The sequence below is a fragment of the Triticum aestivum genome, chromosome 4D, assembly GCF_018294505.1.
Source record: "Triticum aestivum cultivar Chinese Spring chromosome 4D, IWGSC CS RefSeq v2.1, whole genome shotgun sequence".
In the NCBI taxonomy this organism is placed as follows: Eukaryota; Viridiplantae; Streptophyta; class Magnoliopsida; order Poales; family Poaceae; genus Triticum; species Triticum aestivum.
In genome coordinates this window covers 26,099,321-26,110,670 of record NC_057805.1, presented here as the reverse complement: position 1 = coordinate 26,110,670, position 11,350 = coordinate 26,099,321, and the positions used below count along the sequence as shown (strand labels likewise).

The following is an 11,350-nucleotide window of genomic DNA, read 5'->3' as shown; positions in this document are numbered from 1 at the left end:
ATCGGTTTAGGTTTTCGGTGGACCCGTCTAGATTCAACCGCCTTTTGTGGTCTTCGGAGTTTATCCACGCCCTTATTCGGCCGCCGTCATCTCCTGGTCTGAACTTCTAAAAGCTGCGGAGTTTATAAAAAGTTTGCTTCACCGAGGCGGAGGCCAATAGGCGGCATCGAGGCTTTTGTAACTAATCGTGTAGGGGATTTTGGTCTATTATTAGGAATTTTAGTTTCTTTTGGATAACAGGTAGTTTAGAGTTTAGTGATTTGTTCAAAATAGTTAATAACTGGATTCCTAATAATGGAATTAACTCTTTACTTACTACTTTGTGTGCTTTTTTATACTCATGGCACGACGCCGGTGGATGCAGGAGGAAGAAGAGTTCTGCACTTCCAAGATTTTGATTATAATTTTATTTTTTATATGGATGTGTTTGTCAGAACTTACGTAATATATGGTCTTAGACATTTTCATGAAAAAGAAAGTTTTGGTTTATGGGCGACCGGATCACTGCGGGTCATTTGATGACTTCTGTTGGATGGCAAAACGTGTTCGAATACAATCTGAACATTTGCGGATGATTTCACGACTCCTGTTGGAGTTGCCGTAAGTATATACTTCCCTCTATCCCAAAACTATTATAGTGTCAAAAATGGTTTTACAAAAATGAAACCAACCCAAGGAATAACCCTCGTTGGCATTTTTTATAAGAGAAACCTCGCGAACACCGTGCGTCCGAGTCGGGACTCGAACTCGGGTGGGCTGGCAGCAACCTCAGCTGCCTAGCCAACGGGTCGACCACCCGTCCTACAAAAATGGTTTTATATTTTGAGACGGAGGGAGTACTAATGTTCCCAAAAGAAGAGTAAGTATACATGTAGAAATACGACGGATACACGTATACGCTGTATACTCCCGTCCTCTACCTCGACTCCCTCTGCCAACGGGCCAACGTCCTACTCCGATCTCTCTCACCTGTCCGATTCGACCCCCACCCCCCACCTTTTCCTCCTCCCACACGACGACCGCCGGGGCCACGTCGAGGTGGAGGGGCCCGCCCGATCGCGCCGGCCATGGTGCACAGCGCGTATGACGCCGTCGAGCTGGTCTCCGGCGTGCCCGGCCGCATCGAGGCCGTCGCCTCCCACGGCGGGAAGCTCCTCGTCGCGGCCTCCGACTGCTCCCTCCGCATCTACTCCGCGCCGGCCCCCGCCGACGGAGGCGAGATCCGGAGGGACGGGCCCTACGCGCTCGAGCGCCAGGAGCAGCGCCTGTGGCGCCGCGCGCCCTCCGCGATGGAGGCCAGCGCCAGCCGCGACCTCCTGCTCTCGCTCTCCGAGTGGGTCGCCCTCCACCGCCTCCCGGGGCTCGAGACCGTCGCCGTCGTCTCCAAGACCAAGGGCGCCAACGTCTTCGCCTGGGACGACCGCCGGGGCCTGCTCGCCGCCGGCCGCCAGAAGCGCCTAACCGTCTTCCGCCTCGACAGTGAGAATTCAATCGTCTGCTTTTCATATGTCCGAGCATTTTCTCTCCGTTGCCATGGTTCGATCATCTCATCGATTGGGGTCTCGGTGGAGCTGGAAATAACCCGTTGTTACTTGTTAGTCTCAATTCGGAGAATCGCAACTTTGGGTGGATTGCGAATTAGTGTTCAGAGTTGGTAACTGTAAAATCATTGGTACTGGAATTTAGATCACAAGCTCAGGTCCCAAAATTTGGACCCTTGACTGGATATATATATCAGTAAAGGATATTAGCTTTTGCAAACCTGGAGGATAAGAACTACCACCCAAATACTGAATATTTCTGCAAATTACATTGCAGTTTTAGGAAAGCAATGCAATTTTATCAACATCATGAGAATTTACTAAACTAAAGGTTTTGCTAGAAGTAACTATTGCTGAGTCACCATTGAGAACCATCTATTTTAAATACGAGATTCGTGCAAGTATATAAGGGATGGGAAGAGCTCGATTGGATATCTATCAATCTCGACTGAGAAATTACTATTTCTAAGTCGACTGAGCTATAGACATTTCCAGGAATTTCCATGGTAGGAAATGCACATCTTTTATGGTCTTTAGTTTAGAGCGGGAAGCCTTCAGTGAAGAGCTTAAAACCTTTGATTGATCCGTTGATATATTACTCATGGGAATTTCCATTGTAGGAAACACACATCTTTTATGTTCTCTAGTTTTCCATGCTAAATACATTATAATATCTGAATTAGGGAAGCTCTAATAAATTGTTTTGACAATATTAATTAGTATGCTATGAGGTGGTATCTCCTTAACCCGAAGGACTGTATTCCTTTCGAACTTTATGTTATAATCTTGAGACAACAAAATGTATGTTCCATCAATTCTTTTTATATTTTTAAATGTTTTGTAATTTTTCATTGGCAAGGGGAAATTTGCAAATGTGACCATGTTTGGAATTCAGAAAAGCTTATGAAGTACCAGTATACCTTTGTTTGTTGAAATTGGCAGAAGGAAAGATTACGTGTAAATAAGCTTCATAGTGTTCTAAGATGAGTGTAAAGAAGACTAACTGTATTTTGCCGCATCTAGTACCTTATGGAAGAATTGAGGCCTGATGTGCCTTCAAATGTTGATTTCCTACGGTAGGTGTTTGATAGATTTGTGTAAGCTTCTACGGTAAAATAAAGGAATCTGGAAAGATGGCAAATGTTTAAATGTTCAAATGATCTTATTGTGAACAGGCAAGGAAACTTAATTTCTGTTTGTCAGGTGGGCGAGAATTTGTCGAGGTGAAGGAATTTAGTGTGCCTGATATTGTGAAATCAATGGCCTGGTGTGGTGACAACATATGCCTTGGGATCAGGAGGGACTATATGATCATAAATAGCGTGACTGGGGCATTAACTGAAGTGTTCTCTTCTGGGAGGATTGCTCCTCCTTTAGTTGTGCCTCTTCCTACCGGGGAGCTCCTCCTTGGAAAGGTATAGTACTTCTTTTCATGATCTTACTAGTTTCTAGTTGATTTTCCATCTCATGATATTGTTTGGCAGATTGATTATAGCATTTTGTGGTGTTGTTTGGTTCCAAATGACTAGATTGTACATGCTTTACAAGAATAATGTGGCAGCTTTTCTAAACACCAGAATTTGTTCCTGTTGTCTTCGCATTGATTCCTAATCAATAGCTAAGCTGAATGCCTTCTTTCGGTCGAATTGCATCACAATTTGAGGATAAGGGAATCTTGTCTTGTGAAATATTGAAGATGTTGTACCACAATTGATGTGAAAACCTTTAGCATAGATGCATTATAGTAACACTTGGGTACCAGTTAGAATACTTTCAAACTTTGTCATTTAGCTATCAGAAGGGACCGGCTTGATTCAGATTCCCAAGCGCACGTTGATGTGCCATGAAAGTTTTCTGTAGAACAGATGTGAGTTCGAGGTCAGCGAGATTCAAACACGTATAAAGTGTCTCATTTATCTTTTTTGCTTGTTCACTTTTTCCAGGACAACATCGGTGTATTTGTTGATCAAAACGGGAAACTTATTCATGACGGTCGGATAATTTGGTCGGACACTCCTGCCTCTGTTGTTGTACATAAGCCGTATGCTGTGGCACGTCTGCCACGACATGTTGAGGTAAGTTGTTCTGTTTTGTGTATTGGGTGGTAAGGAGAATATCAAAGTCGTAAGTTTCATTAGCCCACCTAACCTACTGAGTATTGTTTCAGATACGGTCTCTTAGAGCTCCCAGCGCATTGGTTCAGACAGTTGTCCTCCGTGATGTTCAAAAGCTTGTTCAAACTGACAACTATATACTTGCTTCGCTGTCCAACTCAGTCTATGGTTTGCTGCCTGTTCCTATTGGTGCTCAGGTATGGTGCATTTACTTTATTAATGTTGGTCAGCGCACCGATATCAATATTTACATAGTTTTCGTTTTAGCTATCACAAGTCACGGCGCTGCTGTTTCATGCTAGGTTCCGCCTCCGGTATTGGCTGAATATGGTCTGAGAAACCTCGATATTTTAATGGTCATTGCATAATTGTAAATACGCAGCAGAAAAAAGCAAAATTAAATAATTTGACCTAATGATCTCTCTTTAAAAAAAATGATCAACTGAATTGTATATTGTGCTGTAGGCAAGTATCTTTGTTTCATATCCTTTTTATGTCACCAGTTCCATTGCAGATTCTTCCCAATAGTTAATGTCTTTTGCTTTTTTACTGGAGTGTTAATTTGATGAAACTCGCAAGTTAACAAGAAATGATCTGTCTTATAACTTTGGAAGTTGTTTGTAAGGATTTATTCTTAGTTCCTTACACGTATATCTTTTGGTATACAGATAGTGCAATTGACCGCCTCTGGAGAATTTGAGGACGCGCTGGCATTGTGTAAGTTACTTCCACCTGAGGATTCAAACCTACGAGCTGCAAAAGAAAGCTCAATACACATGAGGTATGTCCAGATTGCCTGATCAGATGGCCACGATAGTATTCATTTTGCTCTGTCCATAGTCAGTTGATAGTATGCTTATGTCATTGCATGACATGATTGGGTAGATGCTATTCCACTTTAGTCAAGCTATTTCAAGCACTGGAGCACAACTCTCTGTTTTTGTGTTGAATCTGTCATCAGGAAATCAAATTCAAGGAAAAGAAAACCATTATATGTCACCAGAACTCCGGGTTATTTCCACGCCCACCTCATTTTCAGATTCCGTTCTCATTATGCCATCGCCATAATAGCTAGCACGCATTGAGCTTGCCCATCAACATGCCCTCCTTTTTTCTCAAATTCCCAGAATGCCCTCATGGGCCTGTTTTTATATCCCTGCTCTCCCCTGCCCTCTCTTTTTCTCCACTTCCCATGCCCTTCTCTCCATGATACTATTCAGTTCAGATTTGAATTTTGTACTACTCACATCATGATTTGTCCTTTTATGAAGTTATTATTTGGATCTGAAATTTTGTCGCATGGTAGATGTGTATTATCTCTAAGCCATATACATTCGTTCAGAAATTTTCATGACCTTTGGACATGTTTTCTGATGACTTAATGCACTAGTACACCTCAAGGGTGCTAGTGCATTCTACATGCTCCCAAGGAATTGGGGCATATTGGTGGCTGTTAGTGGCGCCGAGAGTTATTCAGTGCCAGATACAGTTGTTTCACATACAGTTGTTCCCATACAATCCATATACTATCCTAACTATGTTATTATCACTAAGACTTGTATGTGGCAATTCATATACAGTCTGCAAACAACATATAAATTATGGATGGAAAAGGTTGTTGGCATTTGGTAATTTGTCATTCCATAGCCAAGACTTGATGTACTCGTGTACACCAGGATTACTAAACTTGCTTATTATTTTGCTTTTGATGACTAGTAAGCTGCACTTGGCAATGCACAACATGCTGAACATTTGGACTTTCACTTGCTTTGAAACAGGTTGTAGTTAAAATTTAGTTTACAGCAAATGTAAGGTTTCTTACCTCAAAAGCATCATCTGAAAGCTTTCTAGAAAAATAAACTCTCAAATTTTATCACTGATGGGTGATGGTTAATGGCTATGGATGTTCACATGTACCCCTTTTTGAAGGCTGTAATCAATCAAATATACAATGGTAGATTTGTATTAGATGCTGTTTTAGTTTACAATTAAAATAGATGAACAGTCTCGTTTCATTTCTTCCAAGTAATTTTTACGTTTTCTTATAATAACACAATTTGGCCCCTTGCGTATAACTAACCAACATCTTTCCTTTTTATTTCATGAATCAGATATGGGCACTTCTTATTTGATAATGGGAGCTATGAGGAAGCAATGGAACAGTTTTCGGATGCACATGTGGATATTACTTATGTGCTATCTCTATACCCATACCTTGTTCTGCCTCAAACACACATTATAGGTGAACATGACAAGCTTCAAGACCTTCAAGAATTAGCAAGAGAATCTTCTGATGCGACAGATGAAATGGAAGCATACTCTTTGCAACTTCATGATTCTGATGATAAATCTCCATTGGAGAACAAGAAAATGAGTCATAATGCTCTAATAGCCCTTGTGAAGTACTTGCAGAAGAAAAGAAATGGTATAATTGATAGAGCGACATCTGAAGTAACTGAGGAGGTCGTCTCTGGAGCTGTGCACCATAGCTTAAACTTATCTGAGCCATATAAGGCAAAGAAGCCAAATAAGGTAACTACTGTTTCAAATGTCTGGCTTTCTTGTTGAGAACATTGTAATTAGTTGTGATGTGGAATTATTGCGTGAAGCAGGAACTAGTATAGCGTAAGTAAATCAGGCACTAATTTGACCGAAATATTGCAAAGTCAAACTAATAGGTGCAATCTGGTGTTACTCCGAGTCTTTGAAAAGGCTGCATATCATACCTGTTATTATGAATCCTAGTTTGATTTGAGGATATCCACTCCTTTTCTTGATACTGCCGCTTCCTTTCCTAGAGATTAAACATTCTAGGATCCCTGGACAGTAAAATGATTTTTTTTAGTAAGATAGGCTGAGAGCTTCATTCATTTTGCATCTGGAGGTTGATTTATCAATTTTTGTGTATCTCCAAGGTCAGTAGAAAAAATCCGGAAGAAAGAAGACACATGTTTATGCTTCTGTTTTTCCTGGAATTTGTTAAACGAAACCCAAATATGTAGACTAAAGTGTCTGAGATTTCATAAGAATTCGAACTTCCTGTCTATGTTCATGATACTCTCATCCCTGTAAACATGAGGTAAATGCAATTCCCTGGAGTGAGAGGAACCTTCTGGCATAAAAAATAAAAAATAAATTGGTTTTAAGACACCGTCCTATCCAAAGTTCTTGCCCTTTATGTTTGCGAGTGTACATGGTGTCTATTGTACATAATGTAAAGTTGAGAATTTGTTTGTTAATATCTATAAAGAAAAGGTGATTCATTGTGATTCTACATCTTTTTATTGTCAGAAACGGCCCCAAACACATAGAAGCTCTGTTGCAAGAGAAATGGCGAATGTGCTGGACACATCTCTTCTTCAAGCTCTTGTTCTTACAAGACAGTCACCAGGAGCTATAGAGTTATTGAAAGGACTCAATTATTGTGATTTGAAGATATGTGAGGAGTTTCTGAAGGAAAAGAGCGATTATATGGTATTACTTGAGCTCTACAGAAGCAATGACATGCACCGTGAAGCTCTCCAGTTACTCAATCGGTTGGTTGAAGAATCGAAGTCTGCGATGGCTAATGCTGATTTTAGTAAAAAGTTTAACCCACAAATGATCATTGAGTATCTCAGGGTATTGTTTTTTCTCCTCTGTCATCATATGACAGATACTGTTATTCACTTTGTCACCTGTACATTTACACAAAACAATGAAAACCAACCAGTTGCTGTTGGTTTCATGGTGTTTTATTTGTCCTAAAATCAACTCTGTAAAAGTTTGACAAGAACATGTCTTAATGTACACTTATTTAATAAATGTGGAAGCATCGTCAGAATATTAAATCTCAAGGTGTGTTTCATGGTTTTCAGGATTGCATTTCTGTGCATATATATCTGTGTATTTAAATATTATTGCATCATGACTTCTGGATTATCAGTCCTAGTGTATATATGGTTGCTCATTTGACGTGGCGGTGGGATCATATTGAATGTGTTTCTTGCTGGTATTAGTTGGCTTCCTGGAATCGCTGGTTGACATTAGAGAAACTTGTTGCAGCCATAATATTTTCAGCTGTATTGTTTGGTGTGTGTTTCAGGTTATTATTTGGACTTTGTCCTTAATATTATTGACTTAGTCCGCTTGTCACATTCTTCTGGTTTTCTACAGCTGATCTGAGATGCTGTGCTCTTTTGTGCAGCCCCTTTGTAGATCTGACCCAATGCTGGTTTTGGAGTCTTCTTTGTATGTTCTTGAACGCAACCCGTCAGACACTATTGAGCTCTTTTTGTCTGAAAATGTTCCAGCAGATTTGGTAAATTCATATCTGAAACAGCATGCTCCAAATTTGCAGTCAACTTACTTAGAGCTAATGCTTTCAATGAGTGAAACCGGGATCAATCCTAATCTACAAAATGAGCTGGTACGTATCTTTGTCTTTTCACATTGTTAGTATGTGAAAAATTGTTCTATGTTATTTAGATGATCTTAGTTCCATAAGCTGTTCTTACGAAGTTTGCGATAAGTGGATTTCTTCTACTGATAATCAAACTTTCTGTCATGAAGGTGCAACTTTACCTTTCTGAAGTTCTTGACTGGTACAAGATTCTGAAGGATGAAGGAAATTGGAGTGATAAAACATATTCCCCAACGCGGAACAAGTTGATATCTACATTAGAGAGTAATTCAGGTTACAATACGGACACACTTCTTAAACGCCTTCCGCAGGATGCTCTTTTTGAAGAGCGTGCTATCATGTACGGGAAAATGAATCAACACCTCCGTGCATTATCTCTCTTTGTTCATAAGGTACTCACTGCTCTTTGATGTGCTTCTGGTATCCACTGATATAATTTTTTAATGGATAGGGGTGACTTTGAACTTTCAAAATAACTTGTGCACTACGTTGCAGCTCCATATGCCAGAGCGTGCAGTTGCATACTGTGACCGTGTTTATGAGGAAGGAGCGCAGCAGCCTTCCAAGTCCAATATTTATTTTAATCTTCTGCAAATTTATCTAAACCCGAAAAAAGCTGAAAAAGAGATCGAGCAGAAAATTATTCCAGTGGCATCACAGTACCCTGGAATTCAGAGGGTTAACTCTACTACTAAGCTCAGAGGAGGGCGTATGGGTAGAAAGGTTGTTGAGATTGAAGGGGCTGAAGACACACGCTTTAGCCCTAGTGGACCAGATAGTGGCCGAAGTGATGGTGATGGAGATGATGTTAGCGACGGAGGCCCTATAATGTTGAACGAAGCACTTGAATTGTTAAGCCAACGGTGGGACAGAATAAATGGTGCTCAGGCTCTTCGGTTGTTACCAAGAGACACGAAACTGCAGGTGAATATTTTATATGTTTGAAAGGTATCATAGTTCATCTGTCCTAGGTTTACAGAATTCCACACCGACCATTCTATTGCGGCATTGTGTTTAAAAAGCAACATAGAAGTTTGAACATTCATGTTAATGTAGTGTTCTCCTTTTGTTTGCATACACGACATATCTCTATTAGCTGGTCCGATTTATTGCTTTTTAGGCTGTTACAAGATACAAAAATGTGCCCCCTTAAAAGACCACAATTATGTAGCTTCTGAGATTGTTGTTTTCCTAAATTCGTTGCTTCAGTTGTTTATTTTCATCTTTGAGTATATCCAGTTGCTAAAGCTTCTGAAAAGCCTAATAAATCTGGTGTGAATGCTTTCAGGATCTGGTGTCATTTCTTGAACCACTATTGCGGAACTCTAGTGAACATCGGCGCAATTATATGGTTATCAAAAACTTGATTCTCCGGGCAAACTTGCAGGTTAGCTTGATGTCATGTCCTCTTGTAGCTGTGTTCCTGGGGTTGTCCTTGGAGAATGCCTGTATGTTTCTTATTATAACTAGTAGTGTTTCTCTTCACTGGGAAAGAGTAAGGGAGCTCTCTAATGTATTATTTTGTGTATAGAAAAACTGTTACATATGTACGTTGAACACGGGTAAACCACTAGGTGACTGTCGAGCAAAGAAGAAAGATATGACAGTTACAATCTAGGAAGCCAGTCCTGACTCCTAAAGGGGCCGACGATGGATACGCTTCACTCGGTGATGAATTAATTCGATTTCCCTTTAAAAGGCACCTTCTACCGAAAGACGGGGGGTCTTGATTTTGGAAAATGAAACCGTTTGTCTCTTTCCAAATGTGCCACATTACCGCGATGGCAATCTCCAGGAAACAGGGCTCTCTAAAGGCCACCTTAGCATGCTGCAGCATCGAAGGGAAAGTGATTAAGGGATCCCAGCATTGCTTAGCAAATGTTGAAAAGATGAAAAATGATCTTCCAGTATTCCTTGGGAACACAGAACCTTTGGACCCAAATCAAAATGCATTCCATGAAAATAAGGCAGGCAAAAACTTCTAACTTAAGATTAGTCTTACTCTTTCATAACCAGTAGAATTGCGGCTGAACTACACTTGGGCAAACAAGAACTTGATAGTATTTTACTAGTGGTCTTGGGCCTTTAGCATCTCCTGGTCTTAAACAATTTAATGATGTATGTAATCATCTTGCATACTGTCATAGAGCTGATAAATATGCTGTCTCATCATGCATGCCATAGTCATATTACATGCCTAGCTAATAGTTAGGCTGTGAATTTTTTTTCTATCAAATAGATTTGTTGTATAGTGGAATTTATGAACTTCTGTTCTATTTTTTTCAACCTATATATCAGGTAAAGGAGGACCTGTACAAACGACGCCAAGCTGTTGTGAAGATTGATGGAGATAGCATGTGTTCTCTTTGTCATAAGCGCATTGCAAACAGCGCTTTTGCAATTTATCCAAATGGACAGACGCTGGTGCATTTTGTATGCTTTAGAGAATCACAACAGATTAAGGCTGTTAGAGGCGCAAACTCTGTGAAACGTAGATGATGTGACCGTACTCCAGGTATAGATTTGCACTCCATATTCATATATTGCAGTTCAGCCTATTATGGCGAACTAGGTACAGCCGTTTGTTCAGCCTATTATGGCGGACTAGAATAAATCAAGAGTGTGTGCTAACTAGATTCCAATTTTCATACATGTATTTTGACAGGCCAGATGTCAACCACCAAGATTTTTAAGTTTGAACATCGGGGGGAGAATTGGCCAATAACTGCAATTTTTTTGGATCATGCCTGGAAAAAGTTGTGTTGAAACCCTGATCCAACCTGAGCCTTCAACCCATGGCTTTGCATGTAAGCATTGCTTCCTGGGTGAATCTCTTGCCCTCGCTTTGTCGCATCAAGTTTTCATCGATGCCGTCTTGTGGAAATCCCTTTTGTTGATCTTTACTGGATCCGAGCGGATTGCTTCGGAAAGTCTTTAGCGGGCTCTCTTCAGAGCCTTGTATTTAGTGCATGTGCACGCTCGCTTGTTTGTTTTGAGTCTAGAAAGCTTACAGAGTTGAGTGGATGTGTTAACGTATAGTGTTCCTGTCTGTTCAAGCCTGTTGTAAATGTGGAGGCGGTGATATCTTGTTGTTTGTTGTGCCAATCATAAGAGTAAATATCGAGATTCATATTTTCCCCAAATATCGAGCTCGAGCAGACTAGTAGATCTACGGCGTTACTTTGTGTAAACTAGGGCAGAACTAGTGCATTTGCGAGGAAGGGTACGTCGTCAAGCAGCAGCCAGCCCCTCCCAACACGTCATGGGTGCAGGTATGGATATGCACATGCGTT

At 40.6% G+C, this 11,350-nt stretch overlaps 1 protein-coding gene across 1 annotated transcript; it reads left to right on the top strand.

Annotated features, from left to right (window-relative positions):
• Positions 1-955: 955 nt before the first annotated feature.
• On the top strand, positions 956-11,200 carry LOC123095899 (vacuolar sorting protein 39). The gene is made up of 13 exons (XM_044517469.1): positions 956-1,479; positions 2,745-2,956; positions 3,485-3,616; positions 3,709-3,852; positions 4,324-4,436; positions 5,767-6,187; positions 6,947-7,276; positions 7,842-8,063; positions 8,207-8,449; positions 8,553-8,981; positions 9,346-9,444; positions 10,356-10,572; positions 10,723-11,200. The coding sequence occupies exons 1-12, from the start codon at positions 1,068-1,070 to the stop codon at positions 10,554-10,556; spliced, it is 2,958 nt and encodes a 985-aa protein (XP_044373404.1). The 5' UTR covers positions 956-1,067; the 3' UTR covers positions 10,557-10,572; positions 10,723-11,200.
• The last annotated feature ends 150 nt before the right edge of the window (positions 11,201-11,350 follow it).